Here is a 17,581-nt window from a genome sequence, read left to right on the forward strand (position 1 = left end):
TGAACAGAGCGTTACATACCAATTTCCTTGCTGTGCCCGTCGAAATTTGTAAAATCAATAAAATAAATGTCGCATGACAGGAGGCTAGGTACTATATTTTGCACGTAGAAAACATGCGTGAAGGCGTTGTGGCGTTCTGCGGTCTTCTGTCAACCAATCAGAAACATGGGTGAGGTCACTAGCGACCAATGATTGTGCGCCAAAGGAGTAGAGGGTCAGGGGTATAAGATCCGGTGGCAAGCGTCCCTCGCGCATTAATCGTTTGGTTTTCGACCGTGCATTGTGTGTGGTTGATAGCAGAAGCTCCATTACTTGCTCCAACTATCGACTATTCACTTTCTACAAGAGCGTAAAGCAAATCCCTAGACTTCAAAATGGTGAGTAAACATTTTTTGAGAAATTCTGCTCGCGGGAACGATTAATTTTATCAGCGGTGTTATTCATGAAAAGTGACTTGATGCACCGGCCGGCTCCGCCCTTTTTGTTGCAACTCATTTGATATCTAAATACTGTTAAAATAGTTAAAACATTTATATCTCGGATAACAGTTATGCTTACATAAAACATAATTTGTAAAATTGGTTGTAGAATGTATGTAGGACAAAAAAAATGAAAACTAGGCATTTCTTTGTTTCACGTTATCGAGCGGCGGGGGAAATGCGCGTCGCGTCGTTTTGAGCGACGCGATCGATACTTCGTGAATGATGTCTGTCAAATATCTTTTATACAGAAACCGGTTTAAATGTTATTGAAATTAAAAGCAATACGCTCCACGATGTAACAAAAAATATTCGGAATTATCTTCAATAAAAAGATGATAAAAATATATACTAGTATTATTTTATAAATCCAGACTGCACAATTTAAATTTATTTAAATTTTTTCAGCGTGAATGTATCTCAATCCACGTTGGCCAGGCTGGAGTTCAAATTGGAAATGCCTGTTGGGAGTTATACTGTCTGGAACATGGCATTCAGCCTGATGGTCAGATGCCATCAGATAAAACCATTGGAGGAGGTGATGACAGTTTCAATACTTTCTTCAGTGAAACAGGTGCTGGAAAACACGTTCCCAGAGCGGTTTTCATTGACTTAGAGCCAACAGTAGTAGGTATGTAATTATTATTTCCATATTAATAATTTTTGTATATTTTTTAGAATAAATTAGATAAGTTCTTCATTATATCAATTTTTGTTGTAGACGAGGTTCGCACAGGCACCTATCGTCAGCTCTTCCATCCAGAACAACTGATCACAGGCAAAGAAGATGCAGCAAACAATTATGCTCGTGGGCATTACACCATTGGCAAGGAAATTGTTGACCTTGTTCTAGATCGTATTCGTAAACTCGCAGATCAATGTACTGGACTCCAAGGTTTCCTCATCTTCCACTCCTTTGGAGGTGGCACTGGCTCTGGTTTCACATCTTTGTTGATGGAACGCTTGTCCGTGGATTATGGAAAGAAGTCGAAGCTGGAATTCGCTATTTACCCAGCCCCACAAGTTTCCACTGCTGTGGTTGAACCCTACAATTCAATTCTCACCACCCATACCACTTTAGAACATTCCGATTGTGCATTTATGGTCGACAATGAGGCTATTTATGATATCTGTCGCCGTAATTTGGACATCGAAAGACCTACGTACACGAATCTGAACCGACTGATTGGTCAAATCGTTTCTTCGATCACTGCCTCGCTTCGTTTCGATGGCGCTCTTAACGTTGATCTGACGGAATTCCAAACTAATTTAGTACCTTACCCAAGGATTCACTTCCCTCTGGTTACTTACGCCCCGGTCATCTCCGCTGAAAAGGCGTATCACGAACAACTTTCCGTAGCGGAAATTACGAATGCTTGCTTCGAACCGGCTAACCAGATGGTAAAATGCGATCCTCGACACGGAAAGTATATGGCGTGTTGTATGCTGTACAGAGGAGACGTTGTACCCAAGGATGTTAATGCAGCCATCGCAACTATCAAGACTAAGCGCACTATTCAATTTGTCGACTGGTGTCCAACTGGATTCAAAGTTGGCATTAACTATCAACCACCTACCGTCGTACCGGGTGGTGATCTTGCTAAAGTGCAACGAGCTGTCTGCATGTTGTCGAATACTACTGCTATCGCAGAAGCTTGGGCCCGACTTGATCATAAATTCGATTTAATGTACGCCAAGAGAGCATTTGTACATTGGTACGTCGGCGAAGGTATGGAGGAAGGTGAATTCTCCGAAGCACGCGAAGATCTTGCCGCTTTGGAGAAGGACTATGAGGAGGTTGGTATGGATTCCGCGGAGGGTGAGGGAGAGGGAGCCGAAGAATACTAAACTGACTCTCGTTGAGATTTTTGAATAACGTACAATTCGAAATAAACGAATTGATTTGCAGCTGTGATTGTTCATATATTTTACCTGTCCTTTATGTATTTTCCTGACCTATTCAATAACTTTCGCGAACAATTGAAGTCGAGTAGTTCATTTAAGTTACAAGTTACGTTAAAAAATAAATCAAGCATGTTCTTGCAAGATTTAAAATCAGTAAAACTAATTCGAATATGTAGTAGTAAAGAATATTTGACATTTTTATGCATTCAATAAGATATTTTATCGTTTCAATAGCAAAGAATTGTAAAGAAAAAAAGATTACGAAGTTATTTATGTTAAAGATGTGTTGTGATATGAATTTATATGTTTATGTCGAAAGATTATATGACTATTGATGTCAGGAAAGGATGATATGTTGAAATATAAGAACACGGAAATTTGTGGTTTCTACGCATTGTCAATACTTATTAATGAATAAATAGATGCACGAAGATTCTCTTTAACATTTCAATTTAATTTATAAGACAATAATGATATTATTTGCAATAATAGTATGCAATATGGAAACTTTAAAGGTGATAAAGATAAGAAAATTAACGTCATGAAAATATTACTTTTATTTCATATCGTTAACTATTATAGTCTAGTGACTAATAAATTTTACATTAAACCTTTTTTTCTACATTTTGTTTATACAAAACCTGTTTCATCCGGATAGTTTAAACGTGTCATCTATGATAGTTCAATCGTTCTAAAATATATATTAAAAATACCTATACGCAAGTACGACACGTATGCCGCATGGTAGTTTGCCTAATAATTTATCGCGTCTATTTAGACTTTCTTATTGCATATACGAGAATATCTCTCCTAATTCTATCCCATCTTAGTTTCTTACGCATCGGTTCATCTCACTTTATTCCAATAACAAGAATAGATATCTTACTAAGAATCCGCCATGAGTCGAGCTCCTTAGACTTATCGCGAACACGCATGCGCAGTACGACAGTGCACGTTGCTGCATGTCGGTGTGCACAGTGGTGTGTAAGGCGGTATTTTGTTAAAAAAAAATTGGCGGTTTCGTTGGGATAAAAATTGTGCAAATGTTATCGACAAGTAATTAACGTTCGCCCAAATGGATCGCTTGTCTATTCAGCGTTGCGACGAGTAATATGAGTGAGTGAATGCAATATTACTAAAAGTTTTCAGTAACGTTTCCCTTGGGAAAGAATGTAAAAAACCCATGGTTGGGAATATCGATACGATACTACGATCGATGCATCGAAACCGAATTGACGGTGACTACAATAAACGTTGAATAAACTTTATTTGAAATCTATTTGGACCGATGCCTCGGGTCAGGTGTATCGATATATTGTTTGCATACCTACTTGCAAGGCAAGAAGCTGTGCCTTGAATGTATGCAGTGGAGTGCAGCCCCTCCAACTCGAGTTCTCGTTGCAACGTTCTCCGGTTTCCTCAATCACGTTTTTTTTTCTACTGTGCTGAATAATACATTTAAACAGAAACCATTTCAAAGAATGCTAACTTTATTTCATGACTACTTACGATAAGAATGAGTGAGTATTCCGATGGAATACGCGACGTTTCAACAACTTTGTATATTCTTGTGTGCTTATCTTGTAAAACGTAAGCCGGAGCGTATATGATACGAGACTCTTGTATTTCTGATAAAATGTACACACTTGGACGCTCTACCTGTACAAATTGCTTATGTATGGTGTGTATACATTAACGCCTCTAAATGTTGTATCTACACGTGTGTTCGACTAATGTGTTCAATGTTGAAGATAATTCAGGTAGAAAGACTCTACGTTGTGTTGCGTCTAATGCATTCAGTACGATTAATTCTTTTCTGTGACGTGAGAATTCAAAGAATGATATGAAACATTCGGTCACGTAGATATTTTTTATATTTCCGCGTATGTGAGATGTAGTATCTTATACGTGGCAGGTAAATTATGTGAAAGACATTTGACAGTTTTGAAATAGAGAAAAGTATCTTTATAAATAATAGTCTAAAGGTTATATTTTTTATTCTTTCGTTGTTTCTTTGTAAATTTAGTTATAACTGGGCATAACTATTTTCATATTTACAAATAAAGGAGAATATATGAAAATATTTGATATATTACATTCATTAAACTTTCCCCAGTATCATAATGATTTAGAATAGTGTCAGTAAAGTAGGCATGTAAGTACAACTGTAGATGTTTATTGACATTTGAAATATATTATTAAGTTTAGTATTCTTGATTTTGTCTTATGTTTATGATGTATATAAAATATACATTGCAAATATATGCGTTATAACTTGTTTTATGCACCTTAATTCTTATATTTTTAAGGTTAAAGATGCATCAATTTAATAGTAAAGTGTTCATAAATGAAATGTAATTCTAGAATTTTATGTTTGATGGTTATTATTCTTTAATTCTCATAGTTTATGCATAATAAATGTGAATACATGCTCTTTCTGTTTGAAAATTACAGACCACTGCAAAGCCATGAAGATAAGCTTTTCCTTATCTTCGCTACAACCGCTGGGCCATGGCTTAGAAAAACATGGCCAAGCTGGGGTAGCGATAGAAAGGCCATACAACAGTCTCACAAAAAAGAGGTTTGTATAATCTTTCATATTTACTATAGTTAATATTTTATACAGTTTATATTTTTTTATATTACATTTAATAATTTATTTGTATTACAGGAAAGATCCAAAGCAACTTCACAATCAACGTTTGTGGACAAATCGTGAAGATAGCAAAGATGAGTTTTGGGCAGCAATACGTTCTAACTATGACTATATTATGGATACTAATTTGATAGATAGTTGTAGAGTATGTACTTGATTTAGATATTTATAATGTAATTAGACATAAACCATATATGACTTACGCTATATTATGTTTTAATTTGTCATTAATAGGAAGCTAATGGTGAATTAACATGGGACGAGACTGATGTATCTACGCAGTCATGGAGTTTGAAAGAAGTTAGTAGTCAATTTTCAGAGTTATATTCATGGCTAAGGGTTCTTCAAGAATTGGTTTATTGCAAAGAAGAAAATTTATTAGATAAAAGTCTGCGTGCGGTATGTATCATTTCAGCATAGCATGCTGTGCTAAATTTTTTATTTTTTAAAAAATTAAATTATTGTAAAATATAAATTTAAGGCTCACATGGAGGAGCTGCGACGTAGGGCATATAGAAGAAAGTTATTTAATGATCAGGCTGGAAAACTAGTGTCACGTGCCCCTGCTTTGAAAGATGAAGTGGCGTGGCGTGTTGACCACTTAAATGCAAAATGGGAATTAGTTGAACAAATTATGGCACCCGTTGAGCGGCCTGTATCTAATCAACAGGATATATCGGCAGGTAATTTTCTCGTTGAAATAGGAAGTTCATTAATTATATTTTCATCTGTGAATTCAAAATATTTAAATGAAAATTTGCATTATAGATTTCGAGCATGAAGTAAAGTGTTTAAGGAAATGGCTCCGTGAAATGGAATCCCGCCTTCAGCCTTTGAGCTTTCATGTAGATTGGACGTTAGCAGAGCTCGAGGAAAAAGCAGTGGAGCATATGGTGAGTGACATAAAAATAGTAATTTTTTATAGCATATAAAGCAGTTACATTGCAACGAGTAACATATCTTTAATGAAATATATACATATTCGTTGAAAACGTCGATAAAAATTTTGTATACTAAATTGAATAAATATAGAGTTTATTAAACTGTGATGAAACCGTTGAATTAGAGATACTAGTATAACCGGACAAGCGAATACGAGCGACGCGTTTAGATATTATACGAGTCATTAACGTGCTAAATCAATATTACAAATATGTATGCCGTTTCCGTTTGTGAGCCGGATATATCTCTTTATTGTTAACGGAAATAGTCGACAACGCACACTTAAAGAGGCGTATGGGATAAACGTTGGTAATAGTAAATAATTACGCTCGGCATGCTTGAAATATACGTAACAGGCATGAATATATCAAAAGCAACTTAAAAAAGCGATCGAAGCCCATTTTTGAAGCGATCACAACGAAATTAATCGATGGTTAATACCTGGAATTTTCGTTGTAATTTCTTGTCAGTAATTTCTTGTGCAATCTCAGCCAGAAATAATGGAGCAAGTTTTACTTTTGTCATGGCGAGACGATAGTCGACGCACGTTTAGTTTCAGCACGATTCTCTGTCGACTCTGTACTGTATGATCAGGTGGGCGTCGAGAACTCGACTCGTGTTAGTTCCGTATCTTTCTACCGTGTTTTCTATCTTCTTCTTTCGTTCCTTTCCTCCCCCCTTAATTGCATCCCAACACAAAACATGATACGTACTGGACTTCGTGAATGTATGCATAACTACAGTATTATGTACTGTAACGTGATGATGCTGCGAGTGTGTGAGTTTTTGAATTTTTTTACTGGCTACATATTGTGTAGAAAGATAGTCGAATCTGCCTTATTTCATTCTCATCCCGCTGTATTTCACAATCATGATTGCAAACATATTTATGATTTTCTGTTTTCGATTTTTCAGTTTAATCACCTATGTTATTTCCAGAATGAGTTGTAATTATTAGCAATATTTTAAATCAGGCAAGATTAGTATTAAATATTATTCGATGCAAAATAAGATTACTTCATTCTAAACGTAAGTTGTAGAGTAGTGCAAGAAATTGTATGCGAAACCTTATTACGATATTGTAATAATAAGATACTGTAAATGTCGAAATTAAAATAAGATATGAATTTTTAACTAACTAATCCTTAATTCAACGTGGAAGTAGCTTTCGTTCTCAGATGCAAGAGAATCTTGATAACACGAACAGTAAAAGTTACTTCTGTTTAATTGCATTTTTTCCTGTTTCAAAACACGTACTTTTATGTATCCTTAAAAATGTTTAAAATTGTTTCGAAAGAATTTAATTTATGAGGACCAAGTATACTTTTTATGTTGCAATTTGTTTTGCGCAAAAAGTACAAGAATTTCTTCATCGTTAAAATTATTATCTTTCTAATTGAATTTCTTCAAATTAGAAGATAATTAATTAGATTTGTAGATAATAGCGATTGCATATCATGCTTTTGAAATTTTAACACGATTATCCTGTCTCGTTTTACTCTTTCGATCGATATAATCGAACGAAAGCGTCCATCGAATAACTTTAAATTTAGCTCTGTAAGCTGGCGCGAATAAATTTGTTTATGCCCCGGTTCGTTGCTCCCTATCAAAGCCACATGCCATGTTAACTTTAAGCAAATTCCATAGAATCTTCAATCTCAGCTACGAAATAGAAAATTCGTTGTTTCGAACATCGTGTATCTTACGATCGTTCTATAAATTATTTCCGAGTCACGCGTGTAAAAAATAGTCAAGGTTGAAACGTGCTTCACAAACGTTGACTAGCTTCTGCGTTACGCAATCCTCTGGCCGTAGTGTTACAGTGAAAGCTGCTATTACGTTCGGTACAAAGATCCAGATCAATTTTTAACTCTGTAAACCGTGAAGTCTCAACTTTTATCCATATTCAATATTTTACGCGATAAATGATATGTATGATCCTTATTACGTACAAAATATAAATTAAAACGAAGTACTTTGCAATTAAGCAACTTGTTTCACATCCTTCTGAATTATCTAGGTACCGATCGAAAGTTAAATAGAGCTAAATTGAATTTTATAAAATCAGAGTAAAAAAGAAAAAGGATTCAAGTTTGCCACGTATCTAGTTTGCCTTACAATTGCAAATAAAACGTTACGTTAGCAAATAAAAGCACCGAACATTCGTTCGGAGTGCAAACACCAATCAGTGCTGGAACATTTATCATCGTGAAAGTACTCGCGCCTTCATGGTTAATTAATTTCTAGAAACTTATTGTTCAAGTGCACGCTCGACGAAGGGGCTGATTTTTTCGAGAATTATCGCGCGACTCACAATCTTTCATATACGTCATTCATTAAACGCACTAAGGCTATCGTAGTACGGGTGCGATACATGGATATTGAATCTCCAGATAAAGCAATTAATCTATCATACGCGTGATTTTCCGATTCGATGGAGAAAATAAAATGAAAGTCGGTATTAAGGCCGTGAGCAGGTACTATTGACGGAACGAAAAGAAGGAAAAAGGGAAAAGAGAAATACGTGCCACAAGTACGATAATGATCTAAGGGGAACGATCTAAGGGGGGATCTGACGTAAGGGGAACGCATAATTTATTTTACGTTGTGTATCGTTCGGATTGTTCGATCGATAAAATTTCAAAATGCTGATGAAGATTGATGGCGGCGGTACTTGTGCCTCTTGATGCAAGTAAACGTTATTCGACCAGTCTTCTTCGTTCGAGTGTCTCCTAGGGGACATATGTTACGAATGCTCATTGATGCTCGTGAATCGTGTAAAATTGAAGATCGATATCGAATTGATATTAGCGACTGAAAGACGAGTAGAAGTCTACATAAAGTGTATTTTAGCATATCTATCACGTTGATGGATGTTGAAGTATTTAACGAATGTATGTATTTAATTTCATCATGGAGGGATCTACAGTCTGTAGAAATCGATAGAAGCGACCGAATTTTTATTAGGTTTAAAAATTAAAGTGGGTTAAGATGGCGGTAGCTTATTTGAATAATTATATCGTAATAATTATATTGTACATTGAAATTTAGTAGATACGTTTAATAATATGTTTCTTTTAATTGTCGAATTGTGTGTCGTAGAAAGTCTGCAAATGTAAATTTTACAGCAAATTGTAATGATTATCCGGTAATTAATCATACGATTTCATTCATTGTCTATATCCGTTCGCACGATTGCTAATATTATTCTGCACCTACATACACCGTTGAATAATGTTCGCATAAATTTTCATAGGCTTATTCAGATTATAATTATTATGTCGCTTTAACTCCACTTCCTTTATAATTAGAATCCAATAGACAAACTTCCGTTTCTTTAACAACTGTATGGTTTATTATCCGAATATACATATTTTGAACGGAACTCTTTTCTTACTAATTGAAGGAATACAAAGTTTGATTTTTCTTTCTTCGTCTGTTTAAAAAACTACGTCTTTATTATTAAAAATCCTCAAAATTGTTAGTTACTAGATTGTAATACTATTACCTCTTCGTCCGCATGTGGAAGGACAAGAAATGCTTTTACTTTCTTCCGATTCCGCGGAATCGATCGCTGACCTCGCGCGAAATGAAATCTCCTGTGATCTTTTAACCTTTTCGCGCCTGGCATAAATTACAGCGTGTATCGGTTGGAAGAACCAATATTACATTATTATTTACACGCGTCGCTGAAAGGTTTATGCAACGCGCAATGAGGATTCTTGTTTTATTGAACTTCAAGTTACACGTTCGTTTGCCTGTAACTTGCCTAAACGACGTGAAAGTGTCGTTATTATTGTATCCGTTGAAATTACGTATCGTAAATCGTTATTTCTTCATTCTACGATTCCCTCGAAACGATACGCTCGTCAGTTCGTTAAATCAATGGGTACGCCGTGTATTTAATCTTTTACGTTTACGCCGAGTTACCTTTAAGAAATATGTTTCTTCAAGTTTGCGTTTCTCTCAATTTAATTTGCCAGAATATTAATTGGTTATCAGAAGTATTTCACACTGATATATCATCGAAACCCGCGGAATATTGTTCAGCATTTTTTAAATAAACGTGAATTTCAACGAAGGAAAATATAACGTAATATTTGCTTTCGCTGATGTTCTCAGTTTTTACTATATTTTCTCGTTTCTGTATCTCGGTAAAAAATTCCTTTTTAAAATAACACTTGGCCAAAAGGAAACGTAGATTTTATCAGCCGGCGATTAATCGACGGATTTTTATGCACTTGTGCGAAATTTAAACGTGCAAAACTCTGTATTGAGAAACATTTGCAAAGAAATAAATATTTCCCAATTTACAATTTAACATCATTATTTCGATATAAATTCATAAGTTTTTCACGATTCCAGCCATTATAACGTAACGTATATCGATGTAGTATATATAGAAAGAGCATATGAATTGATGGTAATTGTAATCTGATTAAGCGTCGTTCTGTTCGCTTTCGGTTTGACAATAGAGGGACGTTGGACGAAAAATTACCATGTTGCAAGTCGATCGGATTATTTACTTTGCTATGCAACTAGAATGCCTAGATAGCATTGATGCTTCGCTGAGTTTGTACTGCAATCTGAAGGATTGAATTTCCATGCGATATTCATTCCACGACATAGAATCGCGCGATACTTGTCTTCCAGTTATTTCTTACACCCTGAAATTGATACGAAACTTTGAATGAAATAAAAAGATCTACGAATTGTAACATCGAACTGTGATTCATTGTACCATGTATGCATGGAGAAAAGATCGAATATAAGCATTTTGCAACGAGAAATCGAAGCTAGCGTTTTCTTATTTTTCTTCCATTCGATTCGTTATATATCTCATTAACGTTTAAAAATCAACAATTTTACATACCGAAGAATCGAACATCGATCTCAATGCTTATCGTTCTTGAAGCTTTCAACTATCTCCATATTCTTTCCAATCGATCATTTCCACACGTCGAACACTGCCCCACCCCGCATTTATTCCAAACCACAATAGTCAGACGAGACAAGACAACTTATGCATCTATCAACGACTCGTTAGTTTCTACTTTTGAAATCGTTATAGCTTCTCTTTCTCTGTATCGATAAATCAACGAGCAAGTGAACCTCTCGACCACGTGTAATGTGGTGACCGGTGGCACGAGTTACTGGGAATTTTTGTGCATCGTGAAGGATGATCGAGAGACGAGCAACGGTAGTTGCTACGGATCTGGAGCAAGTCACGTCTAATTGTTTACTGGGAAGCGGTGAAGTGTCCGCAGGGTGAAGCATCGAGCATCGATAAGTACCGCTACTTTGGAAGCAGAATTGTTATGTCGCGTCGCGTCGCTCCGAGCTACTGGGTCACTATCACCGAAACGTAGCCAGTTCGCTCGATATCAACCAGTTTCAGCTCGCGCGCGTCATGCACGTATGCGTTTAATTAACCCTTTGCGGTTCAATTTATTCTTCCTGCTCCCTCACTGTTCACCGGCTCTAATCTACATCGACTTTCAAAGTCCCGCCAACCGAATGTTTCTTCCACCTTATCGCGATCGCACCGAATGTTGTTCCAAGCTTGAACTACCGAGGAGAGTTCGTGGATTTTATACAGATTTCAGTGGAATATCACGACGTTTTTAATGACGCGGGAAGTACAGAAGAACTACTGGATTTATTTCAAGTTAGTACGCTATAACGTTCCTGACTAACAAGGAATGCTATTCGATCGATGATGGTTTCTTTTTATATATAAAAATGACGAAGAAAAATAGAAGAATAGCATTTTTGTTGATTCTATGACTTTGCTCTTCCATAAAATACTAGAAACGTGACTTACCATTCTTCGTACGAACCAGAAGAGTATAGGCACTACAAAACTCGCAAATTGAGTATAAAAGAATGTTACCGATAGAAAGTTTATATTGCTCTAAATCTCATTATATTTTCCTCGTTTCATCTTCTCATTTTATTTTCAATCTCTCATCGTGTTCATGGTAGCACCGTTATGTTAAAGCGGTTATTAAAATCTGCCTCTAACAATAAATTCCATTTGTCTATGACTGTTTTGCTTTCACTGCTGTATTTAAAAGGAACACGCGGAATCTTTTTTCGTTCGCGCGATTTCTCTGATGGAACATGAGAGTACGGACTTTTTGATTTAGGTTACGCTCGTTCAGAAATGTAACTGCTATGATTTTCGTGCCACGTAGCGGTTTCTCCGTGGAATCATCCGCGTACCTTAATAAATAGACGCGTTTGCATTGCAAAATCTAATCGACGATCAGTGTTTTCATAAACGTTATTGCGCAGATTTTTCGTCGTATCTTATCCAGTGAAATTCACGATGGGAACTTGTAACGCGGGATAAGCGTTTCTTGTGCTTTTAATTAGCCAAGACGCCTGTAAGAAAGCAGGCAAAAATACGTTGATTCTCGCAACGTTTATGGCGAGACTAAGCCTTTTCCCATAAATTTCGCTTGTTTATATACAATATGCACGATGATCCAATATATACAAAGCATTTTTTTAGAAACGCTATGGTTAGATAAGTTTCTCACGACCTAGATAAGAGACAGACAGATGAAGTTAGACAACGAATACAGTTTAGTTAATTGTACGATCCTTTATTGGTCATCCTGCTCGAAAGTGTACTACTAGCTGAGAATAAGAAAGTATCCGCTCTGCTTTACTTTATTATTACGATATTAGCGGAACAAGTAACATTTACAACGGTACTCGTTAATTCGAAACGAGATCCGACCATGACAAAGTGCGATATCTGTTCTAATTAGCCTGGAAGTTGTGAAACATCGTTGGACTACGTATCGTCCAAGTTGTGGAGAAGCGTGCGTCATTAATATTACTGGTTAACAGCCACGTAAGTCGCGCGTCAGCCTGTCCATCGTACCGACTGACCTCCTAGTCGACGAATGTCACCGTTTGATACAACTTTCTTACAGTAGCGCGTAACGAGGATGAAACGGAAAGCGAACACCGATGAAGCGTAGAGATGTTTCAGGAAATTTGTTCGTTCCGTAATGCTGCTACTACGTCGGTTAGAATCACCGTGCAGATTGACAAGTCGTGATCGCAGATCCTTGGATCCTTCCGTCAAACGATGTTAAACGGTATCAAACGATCTGAAACGTTTTCAAACGCTCGATCATCCGCGGTTCGACGAATCGAACGGGTTACTCACGTTCGCGGGAAGTTTGTCATTCGTTCGATCGAGCTAGACAACCGGGGTCAGAGTTTAATTGGATTCGTCACGGTATGGCATTGTCTGCAAACACGTGAAGCTGGCAGGAATCACGGGCACGTTACATAACGCTGGCATTAAAATAATCGACGAGTATCGATAATAACGGTAGTCGGGAGCTACTTCCAACGATCTTTTCTCGCTGTCTTCGTTCGATGCAGAAACAACGGTCGCGTGCTCCATGCCATTGTTCGATCGACTATTGTGTTGCAACGGGGCGAGGAAAAGTTCCAAGTGCGATCGACCTTTAAAGATTTTCAATTCCCTCCTTCTCCCTCTCTCTCTCTCTCTCTCTCTCGAGGTAACATGTTCGAGTGGCTCGAACTCGATGTCCAGAACGAAGCACGACAAGAATTGTTGCTTTTGCTAATCAAGAGGGTCACCAGGAATCACCGGTCCCTATCACGTTGGACCAGCGAATGACAATGTAGATCGTGGAAAGTCACCGAGTCACGACTGCAACTTTCCCCCTGCCGTATATTCGTATGTCTCTCGCCATCCAGGCGAAATGCATTTTGAATTCAGCGTCTCATTGTTGGACAAGTTCGAGTGAAAGCGTGACGAAACTGGTATCTAATGAAGTATAATGCTCACCGTAGCTGACCGCACGTTTACGTACATAGGTCTTCTTGCAATGTTCTTGTTGTCCTATCGATGCAACTGCAACGCCCACGTGTTTGGACGAGCTCACCGTGAACGTTCAGGGGATGTTTCTTTCTTGTTTAAATTATGGCCGGTCTCTCGTTCGATCATTGCCATAATCGGCAGCCGATGCGCAGGTTAATGTTTACGCAAACATAGCGTATAGGCGATACTCGGTTAGGCAACGTTTGCCGACAATGGAATTTATTGTTAGACATATTCGGGCGTGACTCGTGTGTAGGCGATTAGAATCAACGTTTTGTAAGGTGGCACGATGCAAGATCGTGGGGTCTTCCAATGGGTCGGAGGATCTTCAATTGGGTCCACGAACCTTGCTCCTCCCCTTCCATTTCGCTAGCTTTAGTAACTGACAGTCGTACAAATGCAGTTAATAGGCTGGTGATGTTTGGCTATGGGACTGCAGTTTTAGGGCTCGTCTCGATTGACGACCGGTCTCGTCTGGTGATTGCGTAAGGACTGTTGGAGGGTCTTCGCGCGCCTTCTACTCTATTTCGTACTCGTCCAAGTACTCTTCTATATGTATATTACGTTGATATCTTGTTCGAACGTAATTTTGATGAAAGTTTCTTAGATGCTGATTCTCGATTGGATAGACATCGGCGATTTAACCTCTCGCCTTAGGATTTTTTAATAGCTACTTAAGTAAGCGTTACCGTACCTAAGTGAGCGTTCGAAGAGTCGATATTTCTTCGACGTTTCAATAATCCTTTTTTGCCTGCTAAACATACATTTAGTAAGATGTACCATCGTTCGACGTAAATCGACGCAATCGCGTGATTCGAGTCGAACGACGTCCTCCGATCTCCCAACACGGTGCTTGCGACACGGAAACGTACCGTAAAATTACGTTCGTGGCTTCGTCAATTTTTCGCTTATCACTCCGTGACAATCCACGATTCAGATCTGAACGCGCGACCATCTAGAATCCCAGCTGGAAGAAAGCCTGTATATCCCTCTGTACGGTAGAGCAGAACCGTAAGAACCGTAAGAATCGTAAGAGACGCGTTTCCCTCGAACATGACTCGATGAATCTGCCCGTCGCATCGTCGCTGTTTATCACCACGTGAATCGTTCTCGATCTAGACAATACGTCGATTCGCGTGACAAAGGGTTCCTCGATACGAGGACAGCACCCGCGAATTTATCAACGATGTCTGTCTTATGATCGAGTGAAAGTTCAATCAGGTAACTCAGACGGAGACAGTTGAGAGATAAGAGTGACTCACGAGGGGAACAATGGCCGCGGAGAGGAATTTGTTGAAGAGTCAGTCCCGCATGTAAGACCAATTGAAACAATTTGAGGCTATAATAAACCGTGCTGCGAACAGTGTACCGGCGTTGGTTCAGAGACACTGTGCCGGCTTCCTGTACCAGCACATTATTATAATGCCAGCGTTAACTCTGCTCGCGAGAGTATAAGCGCTTCCCTGAGCCCGTTGCGAAGAAATTCTAACAGAAGAATCAGAGAGAGAGAAAGAGAGAGAGAGAGGGAGAGAGAGAGAAACAGGTAGCTGGGATGGCGAATGGTTTCTCTACGTGGGTGACAATAGGGAAGAAGAGATCATCGAAAAGGATCGAAAAGGAACGAAACTAACGTCGTCGACGAATGGTACACGGTGTCGTAAATTTCCTCGTCTCGATTGTATGCATCCCGTTCGGAAAAAAAAAAAGATACTCGACGTACGGAACCACGATGTTCTGTGCTCGCAACGGCACACCGTGAAATGTTATTTGAATGTTACAGTAGGTCATAGAGAGTTACGTCGCCACTGAAAGAATAGGGACCTCTGTGAAAAATGAAATGTGGGATGCGGACCGACAGGGAACGCTTTCTACTTGATATGGTGCTTTAATCACGCTGATGATCATCGTTTTTCCGATGAAACTAGTTGTCATTCTTTAAACGTTAACGTTGGTTAGAAATCCTGGCTAAACACAACTCGTTGGAACATTTAGAAAACATTTGTTCGTTTTCGTGACTTCTCGTTTAAATATTATGTACGTTCCAAGAGATTGCTCATCGCGTGAGAATGTTTTCGCGGTCTCGTTTCCTTAGTGCACCTTAATTAACCAACGACAGAGACGCGTTAATTGTACCGCAGAAATTAATTTCGCAGGAGCACGCCGTTCGTACGTTGTTTCCCGAGCGTAATCAAGCACAGCTGGAATCGTAGCAAATCGAACGAAAAACGCGTCTACCGGAATATTGTACCTTTCACTGTGTTCGTTCGAAGCACGACTGGAAAATGGAAGTACGGACAATGATGGTTCGTTAGATGGCTTTTTTCATCTTTTAGAAAATGGAGATAAAGGAATGTAAATTGGATGATTAAATTTATTGGCAGATGTCGAGTAGCGTTTATCGCCCGATACATTTTTTATTACGTCAATAAAGTTACTGTTAATCGCGATTCTATTGAAATGAAGAGAAAAAGAAGATAAAATGATAGATACACGTTCGCTTGCTAATTGGTTTCCTGTCTCGAAGAAGGAAATATCTTTTCGCGAATGAACATGTTCACGTCGGAGAACTATATCAATAAGATGGGAAGAGTGAAATTTAACGATCAAATGGAGCGTGAATGTAAACGAGCTTTTTATTTTGAACTGTTTATTCGATTTACAATTAAATAACAACTGTTTTAAAATTTCTCCGTTAACACAATGACGGCGATAAAATGCATTATAGGAAAATAAAACTCGAATGTCTTCTTTCGAAATCTACTCGAAATATTTGTTTATAACTTTCATCAATTACGAAACGACAGAAAATCGCTGTATAAAATATTCAAGAAATTCCAATTTCTTTTCAATCGAGTGGAACGCAGTTCTAAAGAAACCCGATGCCTCGTCCTTCGATTCGACGAACAAATAAAGTGGGTCTGGTCTTGGTCGACCTCGGTCCGGACGAAACAAAGCACCGCCGAAAGGACGCTCGACCACACCACCCGCGCAACTACCTACCACACACGAACCACACAGACAGGAATTTTTTAGAACGTGATCGCCGGTCGAGCAAGTAAGAGAGAAAGAAATGGGGGAGTGGAGAATCCCTGCGAGCTTTAGTTAGGTCGCATCCGTGGCTCGCGTGAAAGTGACTAGACAGCAAAGGACTACACGCCGAGTTTCCTATGCGAACATCATTATGCACGGTTTACATGGAAGTCTGGTATACGTTCGATCAATCATCCTGATTTACCATAGAGATCGTTTTTCGATCGAACCGACCGTGTCGACTGGTTATCGTTCAACGTATCCCTTCGCGAGTTCCTAGAACGGCCATTTCAAACGCCTCTTCCGCGTTTCCTTGTTTCCTAGTCACCGTTTTGTACCTAAACGTTACAACTTCGTAGTCAGATGACCGACAGTGTCGAACGCACATAAAAGTTCTAGACGAGAAAGCGTTAAACAACGCCTTCTTCCCCTGCTCCTTCTTCTTCGTCTTCGTCTTCGTCTTCGTCTTCGTCTTCGTCTTCGTCTTCATCTTCGTCTTCGACTTTGTCTTTGTTTCGTCTCTTGTCTTCGTCTTCGTCTTCGTCTTTCATCTTCGTCTCTCTTCTTCTTTTTCTTCTTTTTCTTCTTCATCTTCGTCTTCATCTTCGTCTTCGCCTTCTGCTTTTATTTCTTCTTCTTGTACTCGCTCGAACCGGTAGTTGATGGTATAAGCCGAAGGTCGATGGAGTTAGACGA

The 17,581-nt window shown here is 38.4% G+C and overlaps 2 protein-coding genes and 1 long non-coding RNA gene across 8 annotated transcripts in view; 2 read left to right on the top strand and 1 right to left on the bottom strand.

The window, feature by feature from the left end:
• The first annotated feature begins 225 nt into the window (after positions 1 to 225).
• LOC117241679 (tubulin alpha-1 chain) lies at positions 226 to 2,387 on the top strand. Its single transcript, XM_033507673.1, has 3 exons — positions 226 to 377; positions 888 to 1,110; positions 1,201 to 2,387. The coding sequence occupies exons 1-3, from the start codon at positions 375 to 377 to the stop codon at positions 2,325 to 2,327; spliced, it is 1,353 nt and encodes a 450-aa protein (XP_033363564.1). The 5' UTR covers positions 226 to 374; the 3' UTR covers positions 2,328 to 2,387.
• A 214-nt stretch (positions 2,388 to 2,601) lies between these two features.
• The window catches only part of LOC117241675, a 132,647-nt gene continuing 117,667 nt past the window's right edge, over positions 2,602 to 17,581 (top strand). For 2 of the 6 annotated variants that reach the window (XM_033507652.1, XM_033507653.1), the window contains exons 1-6: positions 3,621 to 4,144; positions 4,839 to 4,965; positions 5,056 to 5,185; positions 5,275 to 5,439; positions 5,522 to 5,723; positions 5,809 to 5,933. In XM_033507652.1, coding sequence (XP_033363543.1) covers positions 4,090 to 4,144; positions 4,839 to 4,965; positions 5,056 to 5,185; positions 5,275 to 5,439; positions 5,522 to 5,723; positions 5,809 to 5,933 — 804 coding nt within the window. In that variant the 5' untranslated portion in view covers positions 3,621 to 4,089. Of the gene's footprint in view, positions 3,501 to 3,620; positions 4,300 to 4,838; positions 4,966 to 5,055; positions 5,186 to 5,274; positions 5,440 to 5,521; positions 5,724 to 5,808; positions 5,934 to 17,581 lie in introns of those variants that run through there. The other 4 variants (XM_033507654.1, XM_033507656.1, XM_033507655.1 and 1 more) reach the window with 4 other exon arrangements.
• LOC117241681 lies at positions 2,924 to 3,820 on the bottom strand. The gene is made up of 2 exons (XR_004495097.1): positions 3,712 to 3,820; positions 2,924 to 3,626 (listed from the first exon to the last, which is right to left on the bottom strand). It is a non-coding gene; the product is annotated as an uncharacterized LOC117241681 (long non-coding RNA).

The sequence above is a fragment of the Bombus vosnesenskii genome, unplaced genomic scaffold (assembly GCF_011952255.1).
Source record: "Bombus vosnesenskii isolate JDL3184/JDL3185 unplaced genomic scaffold, Bvos_JDL3184-5_v1.1 scf7180000016261, whole genome shotgun sequence".
Classification (NCBI taxonomy): domain Eukaryota; kingdom Metazoa; phylum Arthropoda; class Insecta; order Hymenoptera; family Apidae; genus Bombus; species Bombus vosnesenskii.